This window comes from Melanerpes formicivorus, unplaced genomic scaffold (assembly GCF_026170545.1).
Source record: "Melanerpes formicivorus ecotype bairdi unplaced genomic scaffold, bMelFor1.0.p_v2 SCAF_82, whole genome shotgun sequence".
Lineage (NCBI taxonomy): Eukaryota > Metazoa > Chordata > Aves > Piciformes > Picidae > Melanerpes > Melanerpes formicivorus.
In genome coordinates, this window is record NW_027142434.1 from 2,889,060 (window position 1) to 2,907,140 (window position 18,081).

Genomic DNA, 18,081 nt, shown 5'->3' on the forward strand with positions numbered 1-18,081 from the left:
CCCCCTATATAAAGCTCCTTCCACCCAGGGGCTGCACTCCCCCCTATATAAAGCTCCTTACACCCAGGGGCTGCATTCCCCCCTATATAAAGCTCCTTACAGCCAGGGCTGCACTCCCCCCTATATAAAGCTCCTTACACCCAGTGGCTGCATTCACCCCTATATAAAGCTCTTTACACCCAGGGGCTGCATTCCCCCCTATATAAAGCTCCTTGCACCCAGGGCTGCATTCACCCCTATATAAAGCTCCTTACACCCAGGGCTGCATTCCCCCTATATAAAGCTCCTTACACCCAGGGCTGCATTCCCCCCTATATAAAGCTCCTTACACCCAGGGGCTGCATTCCCCCTATATAAAGCTCCTTACACCCAGGGCTGCACTCCCCTTATATAAAGATCCTTACACCCAGGGGCTACCTTCACCCCTATATAAAGCTCCTTGCACCCAGGGGCTGCATTCCCCCCTATATAAAGCTCCTTACACCCAGGGGCTGCACTCCCCCCTATATAAAGCTCTTTACACCCAGGGGCTGCACTCCCCCTATATAAAGCTCCTTACACCCAGGGGCTGCATTCCCCCCTATATAAAGCTCTTTACACCCAGGGGCTGCACTCCCCCCTATATAAAGCTCCTTACACCCAGGGCTGCATTCCCCCTATATAAAGCTCCTTACACCCAGGGGCTGCACTCCCCCCTATATAAAGCTCCTTGCACCCAGGGGATGCCTTCACCCCTATATAAAGCTCTTTACACCCAGGGGCTGCACTCCCCCCTATATAAAGCTCCTTACACCCAGGGGCTGCACTCCCCCCTATATAAAGCTCCTTACACCCAGGGGCTGCATTCCCCCTATATAAAGCTCCTTACACCCAGGGCTGCACTCCCCTTATATAAAGATCCTTACACCCAGGGGCTACCTTCACCCCTATATAAAGCTCCTTGCACCCAGGGGCTGCATTCCCCCCTATATAAAGCTCCTTACACCCAGGGGCTGCACTCCCCCCTATATAAAGCTCTTTACACCCAGGGGCTGCACTCCCCCTATATAAAGCTCCTTACACCCAGGGGCTGCATTCCCCCCTATATAAAGCTCTTTACACCCAGGGGCTGCACTCCCCCCTATATAAAGCTCCTTACACCCAGGGCTGCATTCCCCCTATATAAAGCTCCTTACACCCAGGGGCTGCATTCCCCCTATATAAAGCTCCTTACACCCAGGGCTGCATTCCCCCTATATAAAGCTCCTTACACCCAGGGGCTGCATTCCGCCCTATATAAAGCTCCTTACACCCAGGGCTGCATTCCCCCCATATAAAGCTCCTTACACCCAGGGGCTGCATTCCCCCTATATAAAGCTCCTTGCACCCAGGGGCTGCATTCTCCCCCCACACAGAGGCAGACTCAGGGGCTCTGGGCCCCCCCATATAGAGCTGGTTCCCAGGACTTTATGTGCCCCCCAGAGTCTCCCCCTGCCCCCACGCAGCGTGGGGCTCCCTGGGGTACGCAGACCCCCTCCACACCGCCCAGTTCCGGGGTGCCATGTCCCCCTCTATAGCACCCACCTCCCCCCGGGGCCAGCGGCACCCTGCCCCCTGCTGGCGGCCGGCGCGAGGTCCTGGGGGACAGGTGGCACCCATGGGTGCTACTGCAGGGGATTGGGGCACCCATGGGTGCTAAATCAGGGGATGGGGGCACCCATGGGTGTTAATGTAGGGGCGAGCAGCACCCATGGGTGCTTATTGAGGGGATAAGGGGCACCCATGGGTGCTAATTCAGGGGATGGGAAGCACCCATGGGTGTTACTGAAGGGGACAAGGGGCACCCATGTGTGTTATTGTAGGGGATGTGGGGCACCCATGGGTGCTAATTGAGGGGATGGGAGCACCCATGAGTGTTATTGTAGGGGATGGGGGGCACCCATGGGTGCTAATTCACAGGATGGGAAGCACCTATGGGTGTTACTGTAGGGGTGAGGGCCACCCATAGGTGCTAATTGAGGGGATGGAAGCACCCATGGGTGTTACTGTAGGGGATGAAGGGCACCCATGGGTGCTAATTCACAGGATGGGAAGCACCCATGGGTGTTACTGTAGGGGATGAGGGGCACCCATGGGTGCTACTGCTTGTCGATGGCACCCTGCTCAGCGGGGTTGCAGGGGACGGGTGGCACCCATGGGTGCTCCTGAAGGGGCCAGGTGGCACCCATCGTCGCTGCCGCTTGTCGATGGCCCTCTGCTCGGCAAGGCCTCGGGTGACAGGTGGCACCCATAGGTGCCACCGCTCGTTGGGGGCACCCTGCTCAGCAGCGCTGGGCTCCGGGGGGACGAGTGGCACCCACGGGCGCCGGCACGCTGCTCGGCGGCAGCGGGGTCCCGGGGGCACCCACGGGCGCTACTGCTTGTCGACGGCGCCCTGCTCGGCGGCGTCGGGGCCCTGGGGTGCCGCCTGCGCCCGCCACTGCGTCTCCTGCAGCACGAACCAGCAGTTCCCGGCCCACAGCAGGAAGCTGAGGAAGCCGAAGAGCTGCAGGGACAGGAGGGACCCCGCGGGGGGCGGCGGGGAGCCCGGGGTCACACACCCGCCTCACGTGTCACGGGGGGCACATGGCCCCCATCTGTCCCCCATCTGTCCCCCATGTACCCCATGTGTCCCAGGCACCCCACGTACCCCATGTGTCGCCCATCTGTCCCCCACGTGTCCCAGGCACCCCATGTACCCCATGTGTCCCACATGAGTCCCCCACGTGTCCCATGTGTCCCAGGCACCCCATGTACCCCATGTGTCCCCCATGTGTCCCAGGCACCCCATGTACCCCATGTGTCCCCCATCTGTCCCCCACGTGTCCCAGGCATCCCATGTACCCCATGTGTCCCCCATGTGTCCCAGGCACCCCATGTACCCCATGTGTCCCACATGAGTCCCCCACGTGTCCCACGTGTCCCAGGCACCCCATGTACCCCATGTGTCCCCCATGAGTCCCCCACATGTCCCATGTGTCCCTGGCACCCCATGTACCCCATGTCCCCCCCAAGTGTCCCATGTGTCCCAGGCACGCCATGTACCCCATGTGTCCCATGTACCCCATGTGTCCCCCACGTGCCCCATGTGTCCCACACTGTACCCCATGTACCCCATGTGTCCCTCATGTACCCTATGTGTTCTATGTACCCCATGTACCCTAGGCACCTCATGTACCCCATGTGTCCCCCATGTGTCCCCACACACCCCATGTACCCCATGTGTCCCATGTACCCTGTGTACCCCCTATGGCCCACGTGTCCTATGTACCCCATGTGTCCCAGGCACCCCACGTACCCCATGTGTCCCATGTACCCCATGTGTCCCACACTGTACCCCATGTACCCCATGTGTCCCCCATACACCCCAGGCACCCCACATACCCCATGCTTCCCATGTGTCCCAGGTACCCCACATGTTCCATGTACCCCATGTATCCCATGCATCCCATGCACCCCCTGTGTCCCATACATCCCAGGTACTCCATGTGTCCCCTGTATGTCATTTATCCCATACACCCCACGTCTCCCATGTCCCATGTACCCTATGTGTCTCATGTGTCTCATGTGTCCCACACATCTCATGTCCCATGTGTCCCACATGTCCCATGTGCCCTGTGTCCCACGTGTGCCATGTCCTGTGTGTCCCATGTGCCCCACGTGTCCCCTGTATCCCACATCTCATGTCCCATGTGTCTCATGTATCTGTGTTCCATGTGTCCAATGTACCCCATGTGTCCCATGCACCCCATGTACCCCATGTGTCCCATGCACCCCATGTACCTGTGCCCCATGTGTCCCATGTGTCCCCTATCTCCCATGTACGTGTCCCATGTGTCCCATGCACCCCATGTACCTGTGTCCCATGTGTCCCCTATCTCCCATGTATGTGTCCCATGTGTCCCATGTGTCCCATGTACCTGTGTCCCACGTGCCCCGTGCACCCCATGTGTCCCATGCACCCCATGTGTCCCATGTACCTGTGCCCCATGTGTCCCCTATCTCCCATGTATGTGTCCCATGTGTCCCATGTACCTGTGTCCCATGTGTCCCATGTGTCCCATGCACCCCATGTACCTGTGTCCCATGTGTCCCCTATCTCCCATGTATGTGTCCCATGTGTCCCATGTGTCCCATGTACCTGTGTCCCACGTGCCCCGTGCACCCCATGTGTCCCATGCACCCCATGTGTCCCATGTACCTGTGTCCCATGCACCCCATGTGTCCCATGTACCTGTGTCCCATGTGTCCCGTGTGTCCCATGTGTCCCTACACATCCCATGCACCCAATGCACCCCCGTGCCCCCCGTGTGCCCTCCGTGCGCCCCTCCCCGTGCTCTCCACGCCCTTCCCACACCCCCCAACACCTAATCCTCTCCGCTCTCGGCGGCGCCCCCCCGCGGCCCACCCCCTCCCCTGCCCGCCCCCAGCCGCCCCGCCGCGCCCGCGGCTCACCACGGAGATGTTGGCCAGCCCCATGGCGGGCGTGGTGCCCGGGCTGCAGGTGACGTCGGGGCCCTGGCACACCGCCACGGCGGCCAGCAGGCTGGAGGGGCGAGTGGCCGCCTTGACGTCGCTCAGCCCCTTGCCCCAGGCCGCCGCCGCCACCAGCCAGAGGAAGGCGAAGCAGAGGGTGACGCAGAAATCCTGCCGGGGGTGGTGGTGGGGGGGGGACACACACACACGGGGCTCAGCCCGCAGCCCCTGCCTGGGCTCACCCCCAGCTCCCACCCCCAAAGCATGCCACCGCCCACCAGCCCACCCCTAAAACACCCCGTCCCGGTGCACCCCCCAAAACACGCACCCCTCCCAGCCCACCCCTAAAACACCCCGTCCCGGTGCACCCCCAAAACACGCACCCCTCCCAGCCCACCCCTAAAACACCCCGTCCCGGTGCACCCCCAAAACACGCACCCCTCCCAGCCCACCCCTAAAACACCCCGTCCCGGTGCACCCCCAAAACACGCACCCCTCCCAGCCCACCCCTAAAACACCCCGTCCCGGTGCACCCCCAAAACACGCACCCCTCCCAGCCCACCCCTAAAACACCCCGTCCCGGTGCACCCCCAAAACACGCACCCCTCCCAGCCCACCCCTAAAACACCCCGTCCCAGTGCACCCCCAAAACAGCCCACCCACCCCCAAAAACACGCACCCCCCTCCCAGCCCACCCCCCAAACACACCACCCACCCAGGCACACCCCCAAAGCACCCCGCCCAGAGCACCCCCAATACACACCACCCCCCCAACCCACCCCCCAAAACATCCCTCTAGCCCACCCCCAAAACAGCCCACCCCCCAACCCACCCCCAAAAACACGCACCCCCCTCCCAGCCCACCCCCCAAACACACCACCCACCCAGGCACACCCCCAAAGCACCCCGCCCAGAGCACCCCCAATACACACCACCCCCCAACCCACCCCCCAAAACATCCCTCTAGCCCACCCCCAAAACAGCCCACCCCCCAACCCACCCCCAAAAACACGCACCCCCCCCTCCCAGCCCACCCCCCAAACACACCACCCACCCAGGCACACCCCCAAAACACCCCACCCAGAGCACCCCCAATACACACCACCCCCCCAACCCACCCCCCAAAACATCCCTCTAGCCCACCCCCAAAACAGCCCACCCCCCCAACCCACCCCCAAAAACACGCACCCCCCCCTCCCAGCCCACCCCCCAAACACACCACCCACCCAGGCACACCCCCAAAACACCCCACCCAGAGCACCCCCAATACACACCACCCCCCAACCCACCCCCCAAAACATCCCTCTAGCCCACCCCCAAAACAGCCCACCCCCCAACCCACCCCCAAAAACACGCACCCCCCCCTCCCAGCCCACCCCCCCAAACACACCATCCCAACCCCCAAAACACCCCAGCCCACCCCAGCCCAAAACCACACCACCCACCCACCCAGGCACACCCCCAAAACACCCCGCCCAGAGCACCCCCAAAACACACCACCCCCCCAACCCACCCCCCAAAACCACACCCCCAAAACGTCCCACCCCCCACACCCCCAAAAGACACTCCCCCCATTCCCCCAGCCCACCCCCAAAACACACACACCCCCATCTCACCCCCAAAACCACACTATCCCCCCCACACCATCCCACCCCCCCAGCCCACCCCCTAAAACACATCACCCACCCCCCCAGCCCATCCTCCAAACACTCCAACCCCCCCAGTGCACCCCCAGAACACCCTACCCCCCCCAAAAAACCAACCCCCCACTCCCCCCCAAAAGACCCTCCCCCCGCTACCCCAGCCCACCCCCAAAACACCCTCCAGAGCGCCCCCCAGGGGCCGCAGGCAGCCCTACCGCGAAGGGCAGCTTCTTGTTCTCGCTGTAGAGGGAATGGAAGCGCAGGTAGAGCACCAAGGCCACCATGGCGTAGAGGAAGGAGAAGACCCCCAGGGTCACGAAGAACTCGGCAGGGGCGGAGAAGTCCCCCACGAGGTGCAGGGCCTGCGACTCCCCCGCGCAGTCCGGCGCCCAGAAGGGGACCTGATACAACCTGGGCCAGAGGGAGGGGGCAGCTGGGGGCTGGGCCACAGGAGGGGGCTGGGGGAGGGGAGGGAAACCTTGCTGGGGTGGTGCCGGGGGGCCGGGGAGGATGCTCTGGGATGGAGGTGATGGCCAAAGTAAGCACCCTGGGGTGGTCAGCCAGAGGTGGAGGAGGGCAATGGGGATATAACCACCCCGGGGTGGTCCTCCAGGGTTGGAGGTGATGGTGTGGGACAAGGAGGGGAATGAGGATGGGGGAAGGAGGATGGGGGGAGGAAAACCTTGCTGGGGTGGTGCCATGGGGCTGGGGAGGGCAATGGGGATGGGGGAGGGAAGCCTTGCTGGGTGGTGCCATGGGGCTGGGGAGGACAATGGGGATGGGGGGAAGGAAACCTTGCTGGGGTGGTGCCATGGGGCTGGGGAGGATGCTCTGGGATGGAGGTGATGGTCACCCAAAGATGGAGAGGGACAAGGAGGGCAATGAGGATGGGGGGAGGGAAACCTTGCTGGGGTGGTGCCATGGGGCTGGGGAGGATGCTCTGGGATGGAGGTGATGGCCAAAGTAAGCACCCTGGGGTGGTCACCCAAAGATGGAGGAGGGCAATGGGGATATAATCACCCTGGGGTGGTCCTTCAGGGTTGGAGGTGATGGTCACCCAAAGATGGAGTGGGACAAGAAGGGGAATGAGGATGGGGGGAGGGAAAACTTGCTGGGTGGTGCCACGGGGCTGGGGAGGGCAATGGGGATGGGGGAGGGAAACCTTGCTGGGGTGGTGCCATGGGGCTGGGGAGGGCAATGGGGATGGGGGAAGGAGTCATGGGCACTTGGGAATGGGGGAGATGGTGAGGTTGGCTCTGGAATAACTGTGCTGGGCTGGTCCTGGGGGGTTGGAGGTGGTGGTCACTCCAAGATGGAAGAGGAGAATGGGGGTGGCCTGAAATGACCACCCTGGGGGGATCCTCTGGGATGGAGGTGGTGGCCAAAGTAACCATCCTGGGGTGGTCCTTCAGGGTTGGAGGTGATGGCCACCCAAAGATGGGAGAGGACAATGGGGACGGCTCTGCCAGCCCTGAAATGACCACCCTGGGGTGGTCCCCTGGGATGGAGGTGATGGCCAAAGTAACCATCCTGGGGTGGCCACCCCGGGGCAGATGGGATGTTGAGGATGGATGGAGAAACCACCATGCTGTGGTGGTCCCCTGGGGATGAAGGGGAGATGGAGATGGCCAACTGTGCTGGGAGAGTCAAGCAGGGAGAGAGGGAATGCAGTGAAGTAACCACACCGGGATGACCCCTTGGGAATGAGGAGGGGAGAGTGGAGATGGATCTGCCAGCCCTGCCACAGCTGCACTGGGTGACCCCCCCCCTGGGGCCAGGGCGAGGGGATGGGGGTGGGTGAATGAACTACACTGGAACTGGCCCTTGGGGATGGAGAGGATGATGAGGGTAGGTGAAGTAACCATGCTGGGGTGATGCCTTTTGGAAGGGAAGGGAGTGGAGGTGGCCAAAATAACCACGCTGGGGGTGGTGACCCAGGTAAGGAGAGGATGATGAGGATGGGGTGAAGTAAGCATGCTGGGGATGGTCACCCAGGTAAGGAAGGGATGATGAGGATGGGGTGAAGTAACCACGCTGGGGATGGTGACCCAGGTAAGGAGAGGATGATGAGGATGGGGTGAAGTAACCATGCTGGGGATGGTGACCCAGGTAAGGAGAGGATGATGAGGATGGGGTGAAGTAACCATGCTGGGGATGGTCACCCAGGTAAGGAGAGGATGATGAGGATGGGGATGAAGTAACCATGCTGGGGATGGTCACCCAGGTAAGGAGAGGATGATGAGGATGGGGGTGAAGTAACCATGCTGGGGAAGGTCACCCAGGTAAGGAAGGGATGATGAGGATGGGGTGAAGTAACCATGCTGGGGATGGTGACTCAGGTAAGGAAGGGATGATGAGGATGGGGGTGAAGTAACCATGCTGGGCTGGGCCCCTGGGAATGAGTGGGGCAACAGAGATGGCTCTGCCAGCCCCCAAACAACCACGCTGGAGATGGAGAGGCTGCTGGGCATGGGGGAAGTGACCACCGTGGGCTGCCCTCCCGGGCATGGACCCACTGCTGGGGCAGGATCTGGCCCCTCTGCCTCAGTGCAGTGCCCAGCACAGGAGCAGTGGGGGAAGGAAAGGGTTAAACCCACAGCTCAGGGCTGGCCCAGCCCCAAGCTCCCCTCCACCAGGATCCCAAGTATCCTTTCATCTTTCCCCGGCTGGCATCTGGATGGCCTCGGGTGCCAGGGATGCCCCACGGTGCCAGGGTGCAGCTGGTCGAGGGCCGTGGCCCCGCTCCCAGCAGCGGGGGTGGGGAGAGGGGGGTTTCAGTCAGTGTCGGTTTCGGGGGGGGGTTGCCCCCTCACCTGAAGGGGTACCCGAACTGCACGGCTATGACACTCGTGTCCGGGGCGTCACCCTCACACTTCACCGTCGCTCCGCTCTCGCCGCTGAAGGAGCCGCAGGCCCCGAAGGCGAAGATGGCAAAGAGCTGCGGGAGAGGAGCTGCTGGCTGGGGGGCTGGGGGTGGAGAGGGCTCCGGGACCCTGCGGGACCACCCCCTCCCAGCCTAGGGCGGCACGAACCCGAGCAGGGGCTTGCACCCCGCGGGCGCTGAGTCACCGCAGGGCAGGGCAGGGCGAGCTGCCACCCCCAGCAGCTGTCAGCCTCCGGTGCCAGCACCGAGCGGGGCTGCCCCGGGCGCTGGGGACGAGTGGGGCAGTGGTGGGGGGCACCGCGGGGGGGTTGCGCAGCGAGGCCAACGTCCTCCTCCTCCTCCTCGCCCCCCTGAAGTTTAGGGAGGGTGCTGAGCGCTGCAGAGGGTTTCCGGCAAGCTGGGAGCACCGCCATGGAGGGACCCCCAGGGTCATCATGCTGCCGTCAGTCCCCTCCCTGCGGGGGGTGGACACCAGCGCCGTGTTCAGCCCTTTGTGGTGCTGAGCTGCTCCTGTCGCCAGCGCAGGGTGCTGGGAACACATCGGTTCCCAACCAGCTTTCCAGTAACTCATCCTGGGGGAAAGGGAGCAGCCAGGTCTGGTGCCACGGGGATGGGCAGAGCCACGGCTGGCACCCAGGGGTTGGCCTCCAGGTTTGGTTTTGGGGCTGGCTGTGCACCCAGGGCCTGATCCTGCACCCCACTGGGGGGCGGGTCTTGTCCTGCACCTGCTCGTGGGCTCTGATCCTGCAACCCACTGCTGGGCTCTGAGCCTGCACCCACTGCTGGGCACTGATCCTGCATCTCACTGCTGGGCACTGATCCTGCACCCACTGCTGGGCACTGATCCTGCATCTCACTGCTGGGCACTGATCCTGCACCCACTGCTGGGCACTGATCCTGCATCTCACTGCTGGGCTCTGATCCTGCATCTCACTGCTGGGCTCTGATCCTGCACCCACTGCTGGGCACTGATCCTGCACCCACTGCTGGGCACTGATCCTGCATCTCACTGCTGGGCACTGATCCTGCATCTCACTGCTGGGCTCTGATCCTGCACCCACTGCTGGGCACTGATCCTGCATCTCACTGCTGGGCTCTGATCCTGCACCCACTGCTGGGCACTGATCCTGCATCTCACTGCTGGGCTCTGATCCTGCACCCACTGCTGGGCACTGATCCTGCATCTCACTGCGGGGCTCTGATCTTCAGCCTCACTGGTGAGCACTGATCCTGAGCACCACTGGTGAGCTCTGATCCTGAGCCCACTGCTGGGCACTGATCCTGCACCCTGCTGGCGGGCACTGATCCTGAACTCACTTCTCCTCATCCTGCCTCATCCTGCCCCCACCGGCACAGGGTGCTCAGTACCTTCCTGGCTGGCATCACCCACAGCACGGTGGGATGGGGAGAAACCTCCCACAGGGAGCCAGCCTCACCCCCCCGGGGCTCAGCCCCCTCCCTCGCCCCCTGCTCCGGTTTGCCCAGCGCCGGTGCCCGGCGGGAGCCCCTCAGCCCCGGTGCCCGGCGGGAGCCCCTCAGCTCCGGTGCCCGGCGGGAGCCCCTCGGCCCCGGTGCCCGGCGGGAGCCCCTCAGCTCTAGTGCCCGGCGGGAGCCCCTCAGCTCCGGTGCCCGGCGGGAGCCCCTCAGCTCTAGTGCCCGGCGGGAGCCCCTCAGCCCCGGTGCCCGGCGGGAGCCCCTCAGCTCTAGTGCCCGGCGGGAGCCCCTCAGCTCTAGTGCCCGGCGGGAGCCCCTCAGCTCCGGTGCCCGGCGGGAGCCCCTCAGCTCCGGTGCCCGGCGGGAGCCCTGCAGCTGTAGTGCCCGGCGGGAGCCCCTCAGCTCTAGTGCCCGGCGGGAGCCCCTCAGTCCCGGTGCCCGGCGGGAGCCCTGCAGCTCTAGTGCCCGGCGGGAGCCCCTCAGCTCCGGTGCCCGGCGGGAGCCCCTCAGCTCTAGTGCCCGGCGGGAGCCCCTCAGCCTCGGTGCCCGGCGGGAGCCCTTCAGCTCTAGTGCCCGGCGGGAGCCCCTCAGCTCTAGTGCCCGGCGGGAGCCCCTCAGCTCTAGTGCCCGGCGGGAGCCCCTCAGCCTCGGTGCCCGGCGGGAGCCCCTCAGCTCCGGCGCGGCCGTGCCACCGAAATGCCATCCTGAAACACAATCCCGGAGCCGCTCATGGCACGACCGGGACATGGCCGCGGGCTCCTGGCTCCCCTCCCCGCCCCCAGGGTCCCCCTTCCCTGGAGTCCGATGACCCCTACCCCTCTGTCCCCATCCACACCCCTCCACTGCCCACCCCTCGCCCCCCAAGCCCGTGGGAAAGTTGGGGACCCGCCCCCCCCATGTCACTGTCCCCTCTGGGGTGGCTGGGGGAAGCCACCTGCTCAAGGTCACCCGGGGGGGGGGGGACACACAGGGCCTGAATACAGGCAGCTGGGGGCCCCAGCCCCGGACCCGTCCAGATTGGGGTCCCTGTGGGGAAGGAGAGGCTTCAGAGGGGCTGAGGGGGGGTGTGTGTCCAGGTTCCCTTCACCCTCGGGGTGGTCTTTAGGGTCCCCTTGTCCCAGGGAAGCTTTAGAGAAGCAATGAGGGAACCCCAAATGTTGGGGGGGGGGGGTGCTGAGGAGGGGTCCTCGGGAGCAACACTCAGGGGTGCTGGGGAAGGGGCTGGGCTGATGGGGGAGCCTGGAGCCGGGATCAGGTCCGGGATGGGAACACTCACACAGCCCGGGGAGGTGGGGGACACACTCACGGTGAGGGGGGACACTCGGGGCGGGGGGGGGACACACTCACGGCGGGGGGGACACACTCGGGGCGGGGGGACACTCACCCATTCCAGCACCTTGATGAAGCCCAGGGGCTCGAGCAGACGACCCCAGCGCACCCCGGACAGGACTCGCTCCTGCGAGGAGAGAGAAGGGACTGGAGGGCACCGGGGAACCGGGGGCTGCACCGGGGGGCTGCGGGAGGTGCACCGGGAAATGCCCCGGGGGGCACTAGGGGGCTTCAACGGCGGACCGGGAGGCACCGGGTGCTGCTCTGGAATACCCAGGGGCTGCGCCGAGGACTGCAACGGGGGACCGGGGGGCACTGGGGGTTGTTCTGAGAGACCGGGGGGTCGCACCGGGGGCCGCTCGGGGAGACCAGGGTGCTGCCCCCGGGAGAGCCGGGGGCACCGAGTGCTACTTTGCGGGTAGCCAGGGGCTACACGGGAGGCTGCTCCGGAGGAACGTGAGGACTGCTCCGAAGCGCTGCACCGGACGGGGAGCTGCTCCGGTGGCCCGGGGGGGCACCGCTGCTGTTCCGGGCGATCGGGGATTACCGATGACTACGCCATGGGCTGCTTCGGAGGACTTGCGGGGGGCTGCTCCGAGGGGCTGCTCCGGCCCGGAGAGCTGCACCCCGAGCGAACGGGGACACCGGGGGCTGCTCCGGGGGACCGGCGGGCTGATCTGGGGGGCTGGGGACACTTGGGACAGCTCTGAGGGTCCCCGGAAAAGCTGTTCCTGAGAGGCGTAGTCCCGGGGGCCCGGGGGGTTGCAGCACAGGACCGCGTGGCTGCACCGGGAGTTGTCCCGGGCGAGGAATTGCCTCGGGAGTCTTGGGGGGGGGCTACACCAGCCACGGTACCGGAACAGCGGAGAGTTGCGCCGGGACGCTGGAAGGCTGCACCGGGGGTCGCACCGGTGGGTGGACTGCAGCGGGAGTTGTATTGGGGGACCGAGGATTGCATCGAGAGTTGCCCCGGGGAATTGCGCCGGGCTACCGAGGAGGGAGACTGTCCCGGTCACCGGGGAGGAAGAGGAGAGGAGGGGATCACACCGGAGTCATACCTGGAGCCGGAGCGCTTTGTCACTGGTGGCGGTGGTACCGGGCTCCGACATGGCCGGGCCGGGGGCGGTCGGCATTACCTCCACCACCCACTGGGAGACCGCTCCGCTGTCAGAGCCGCCACCGGGGCAACCCCACCGCCCCCGGGGCGGGCAGCACCGCTCCGCCCCCCCGGTAAAGGCCGCCCCCGGACAATTCCCCTTTGGGACAGTTCGTTCTCCCGCCCCCCTCGGTGCCTCCTCCCGTTCGACCCTCAATTAGTCTCCCTGTGTCGCTGGGAGCGGGAGTGGGACGGGGAGCCCCGGGGCCATGCAGGCTCCCGGTGCGGTGCCGACAGACCCGTTAGCGGCTCGACGGGGCGGTAACGCGTCTGTGCGCACCGCACCGGGAGCCCGTACGGCCTCAGAAGACCCGGGGGCATCCCGCTGCCTCTGCCACGAAACCCCCTCCCCGGTACCCTGCGCCCCCTGCCCGGAGCCGGCGGCGTGCCGTAGCCCCGCCCCTTAGCACTGTGGCCCCTCCCCCTTGCCACAGCACCGCCCATTCGCTGCTATGGCCACGCCCCCTTCGCCTCTCGGCCGAGCCTGCCTTCCCTGTTTCCTCATTGGCTAACCCCTTCGCGGAGGCTGACCAATAGAGGAGCGGCGCGGGCGGAAGTGGCGCGCAGGGGGTGGGTCCGCGCCTGCGCACTTCGGAGCTGCCGACAGGAAGCGGCGGCCGCGCGCTCCCGATTCCCGCTTCCGCCGCCCGGTTTCCCTCTCTCCCCGCGGCTCCCCCGCCTCCCTTCGCCGCTGCCATGTTTCTGACGCGCTCCGAGTACGACCGGTGAGTGCCGGCGCGCTCCCCGCAGCCCTTCTCCCGCCCCCTCCCCGCCCCCCGCGGCCTGCGGCTGAGTCACGGGCCTGCCGCCGCCCGCTAGGCCCTGGCCGCTGCTGCTCGCTTGCAGCCCCTCTGAGGAGCTGGCGGGGAGGCCGCAGCTTTGCTGGGCCGTGGCCGGAGGGCTCTGCTGGTTCCCCGGGCTCCCCGGGCCCGGGGGCTTCCCTCCCGGCCGCTCCTTCTTCCCTCTTGGTTTGGCTCCGTTAGACACTGAGGAGGGAAGGGAATTCCCCTCCCGTGCGAGCGGGGGATTCCGGTGCTGGAAGCCCCCCGAGGCTGCCGGCGTGGGGGGAGGCAGCGGGGGGGTTCCCCGGGCTGCGGGGACGCTCCTGCGGCTGTAGGCTCTCCGTTAAGTGCCTCCTGGTCTCGGGAGGAGTTCGGTGAGGTCCTGGGAGAGCTCTGCCTGGGGACGGAGGAGCCCTCGGGCGCGGGGGGAGGCCGGGCCGGTGCGCGGGGCGGTGGTGGGATTCGGGAGGCAGGAACGGGGCTGTGCTGGTGAAACAGAACCCTGCTGGTGTGGAGAGGAGGCAGAGCCTTTGGGGTGCCAAGGCAGCGTGCTGCCGGGGGGGCTGTGCTGTGAAAACCAACCTCTCCCCCTCCTGGCCTCTGCCCAGCCCTGCTGCCCTTCCTTTTGTTCCCTCTGCCCGAGGCTGCTGGGCTCCTGCTGGGTGGCCTGGTCCTGCCTGCCACCACCTTCCCCTCCCCTGCCGTCGATTTTCCTGCCAGCCTTGCCTCCCCTGCCGGCCTTGCCTCCCCTGCCGGCCTTGCCTCCCCTGCCGGCCTTGCCTCCCCTGCCGGCCTTGCCTCCCCTGCCGGCCTTGCCTCCCCTGCCGGCCTTGCCTCCCCTGCCGGCCTTGCCTCCCCTGCCGGCCTTGCCTCCCCTGCCGGCCTTGCCTCCCCTGCCGGCCTTGCCTCCCCTGCCGGCCTTGCCTCCCCTGCCGGCCTTGCCTCCCCTGCCGGCCTTGCCTCCCCTGCCGGCCTTGCCTCCCCTGCCAGCCTTGCCTCCCCTCACTGCCTCTCTGCTGGCCTTCTTGCAGGGGTGTCAACACTTTCTCTCCAGAGGGGAGGCTCTTCCAGGTGGAGTATGCCATCGAGGCCATAAAGGTAACCATCAGCTCCCTCTGCCTCTTGCAGTGTGATGTTGAAGCCTCCTTCTGACCCCAGAGCCTGGCTTTGGCTGGGGCAGGGCAGGCAGGTTCTGCTCCCTGGGGGCTCTGGCCTCGGCCCTGCAGAGTTTGGCTGGCTCCTGGGGTAACACAGGGGGGGATCTGCTGCCTGGGGGCTTATTGGAGGGGGAGCCTTGGCCCCTGGAGGAAGCTCTGAGGTTTTGCCCCTGCTCTTCTTCTCCTCCCCCTCTCCCTGGGGGCTCTGTGCCAGCCTCTCACCTGCAGTTTGGGGCAGGAGAGCTGTGTGCCAGCCTTTGGTTCCCTCTGCCCAGCCAAGCCTCCTGCAGCTCTGCCCTTCCATGGCTCCTGAAGAACCAAACCCCACTGCTTTCCCCTTCCTGGCTCCTAACCAACCACCCCCTTCACCCCCAAACCAAGCAGGGGCTGATGAATTCAATCCCCCAAGCCCAAGGGGAGCTGGAGGCAGGAGGTGCTGAGTGCCCCTGCACCACCACCCTGGCACTGCCAAGGTGCTGTGCCCACCACCACTTGCCTCAGAGCAAGGGGAGCGCTCTGCTGCCTCTTGCCCTGAGCCACCACAGCTTTCCCCTCTGCTCTGTGGGCTTTAGGGCTTAAATAATGCCTTAAGCCTCCCCCCAAACCTGCAACTTCTCCCTGCCAGGTAGGCTTCCTCCTGAGCTCCTGGGGCAGCCTTCCCTCCCCCTGCCTCTGAGCCCCTGGGGCAGCCTTTCCCCAGCTGGTGTCTAACCCCTGAGGGTGAAAGTGGTTGTGACCAACCCAACCAACCTCTGCAGAGCCAAATGGTCCTTTTGGGGTGTTGAGGGTTCTTGGGGGGTTTGAGAGTGGGAAGAAGGAGTGATGAGGGAGGAGGAGGAGGCAGCTGGCTTCATCCTCTCCCTGTGCTGCTTGACTGAGGGGCACAAAGGGCTGCTGTTTGTGGAGGCTTTGGGAGGTGAAGGCTCTGGGAAGGTCTTGGTCACTGTGATGACTTCCTAGCTGCAGCCACATCTGCTGGGAGCCTTCTTCTGGCTCCTCCCCATCTCCCAGAGCATCCCATGGTGGATGGGGCTGCCCAGCTGTGAAGGGAGGAGGAGGAGGAGGTTTGGCTTCTGCTGAGGCTTTGTCAACCAAACCCCAGCTGGAGTGACCCTGGGTCTCCCCCTCCTTCCTCCTGGGGGTCTCCCTGCTTCCCCCATGGCCTGGGTGCAGCTGGGGCAGGGTGTGTTGGGCAGTGTCTGAAGCCAGGAGGCACTGCTGGGAGCAAGGTGGAGCCAGTGGGAGCCAGGGAGGGGATGGTAGGAGTGGGGTAGAGGCTGGCAGGAAGCAGTGGGCTACAGGAAGAGGCTGGTAGGAGCTGGTGGGAGCAAAGTAGAGCCTGGCAGGATCCATTGGGACCCAGGGAGGGGCTGGTAGGAGCTGCTGGGAGCAGAGTAGAGGCTGGCAGGATCCATTGGGATCCAGGGGTGAGGTGGTGGGAGCAAGGTAGAGGTTGGTAGGAGCCATTGGGAATACAGGGGAGGGCTGTTGGGAGTGGGGTAGAGGCTGTCAGGATCCATTGGGAGCCAGGGAGGAGGTGGTGGGAGCAAGGTAGAGGCTGGCAGGAGCCAGGGAGGAGGTGGAAGGAGCAGGGTAGAGGCTGGCAGGAGCCAGGGAGGAGGTGGTGGGAGCAAGGTAGAGGCTGGCAGGAGCCAGGGAGGAGGTGGTGGGAGCAAGGTAGAGGCTGGCAGGAGCCAAGGAGGAGGTGGAAGGAGCAAGGTAGAGGCTGGCAGGAGCCAAGGAGGAGGTGGAAGGAGCAAGGTAGAGGCTGGCAGGAGCCAAGGAGGAGGTGGAAGGAGCAAGGTAGAGGCTGGCAGGAGCCAAGGAGGAGGTGGAAGGAGCAAGGTAGAGGCTGGCAGGAGCCAAGGAGGAGGTGGAAGGAGCAAGGTAGAGGCTGGCAGGAGCCAGGGAGGAGCTGGCAGGAGCAATGCAGAAGCTGTCAGGAGCCAGTGGGAGCCAGGGAGAGGCTGGGGGGAGCAAGGTGGAGCTTGGCAGGAACTGCTGGGAGCCAGGCAGGGCTCGGGGGGAGCCAGGGTGGTGGTGGTGGGAGCTGAACAGGAAGCACTGGGAGCAAATTGGAGCTCTTCAGATGTGACCTCCCTGCTTCAGCTGTGCCCAAAGCTGTGCTGAGTCCCCAGCTCTGGGCTCCCCAGCTCAGGAGGGACAGAGCAGTGCTGGAGAGAGTGCAGGGGAGGCTGGGAAGCTGCTGAGGGGCCTGGAGCAGCTCTGGCAGCAGCAAAGGCTGAGAGCCCTGGGGCTGAGAGCCTGGAGCAGAGCAGCCCCAGAGGGCAGCTGAGCAATGCTCAGCAAGAGCTAAAGGAGCTGTGGGGGGCAAGAGGCTGGGGCCAGGCTCTGCTGAGTGGTGCCCAGGGCCAGGCCAAGGGGCAAGGGGCACAAAGTGTCAGGCAGGAGGTTGGAGCTGAGCAGGAGGAGAAAGTTGTTTGGGGTGAGGCTGCTGGAGCCTGGAGCAGGCTGCAGGGAGACCTCCTGGTGGCCTTGCAGAGCTGCAAGGGGCAGAGAAGGAAGCTGGGGACAGCCTCCTGAGCAGGGCCTGCTGTGCTCAGGGCCTCTGCTCTGCCCTGGAGTGCTGGGGCCAGATTTGGGCTCCCCAATGCAAGAGGTACAGAGAGCTGCTGGAGGGAGCTCAGGGGAGGCTGTGAGGATGATGAAGGGACTGGAAGAGCTCTGCTGTGAAGAGAGGCTGAGAGCCCTGGGGCTGTGGAGTGTGGAGGGAAGGCTGAGAGGAGATCTGATCAATGCCTCTCAATAGCTGAGGGGGTGGGGGGGGGGGCAAGGTGAAGCTGCCAGGCTGTGTTTGGTGATGCTCTGTGGTAGGAGCAGGAGCAGTGGGCACAAAGTGGAGCCCAGGAGCTTCCACCTCAGCAGGAGGAGAAACTTCTCTGGGGTGAGGCTGCTGGAGCCTGGAGCAGGCTGCCCAGAGAGGTTGTGGAGTCTGCTGGGGGGGAGAGCTTCCAACCCCCCCTGGGCACTGTGCCCCTGGGCAAGCTGCTGGGGGAGCCCTGCTGGGGCAGGGGTTGGAGTGGCTGAGCTCTGCTGGGGGAGCCCTGCTGGGGCAGGGGTTGGAGTGGCTGAGCTCTGCTGGGGGAGCCCTGCTGGGGCAGGGCTTGGAGTGGCTGAGCTCTGCTGGAGGAGCCCCTGCTGGGGCAGGGAGGGTGCAGTGGGTGAGCTCCAGAGCTGCCTT

General features: G+C 65.1%; 1 protein-coding gene across 2 annotated transcripts; it reads right to left on the bottom strand.

Annotated features, from left to right (window-relative positions):
• Positions 1-1,445: 1,445 nt before the first annotated feature.
• SYPL2 (synaptophysin like 2) lies at positions 1,446-12,976 on the bottom strand. 2 transcript variants are annotated; one of them, XM_068164695.1, is made up of 6 exons: positions 12,843-12,976; positions 11,840-11,911; positions 8,951-9,075; positions 6,353-6,548; positions 4,474-4,665; positions 1,446-2,524 (listed from the first exon to the last, which is right to left on the bottom strand). In XM_068164695.1, exons 1-6 carry the CDS (start codon positions 12,915-12,917, stop codon positions 2,393-2,395), a joined length of 792 nt encoding a protein of 263 aa, XP_068020796.1. In that variant the 5' UTR covers positions 12,918-12,976; the 3' UTR covers positions 1,446-2,392. The 2 variants fall into 2 exon arrangements, with proteins under 2 accessions (XP_068020796.1, XP_068020798.1); XM_068164697.1 differs by having other exon boundaries at positions 1,447-2,524; positions 6,353-6,377.
• Positions 12,977-18,081: the final 5,105 nt, after the last annotated feature.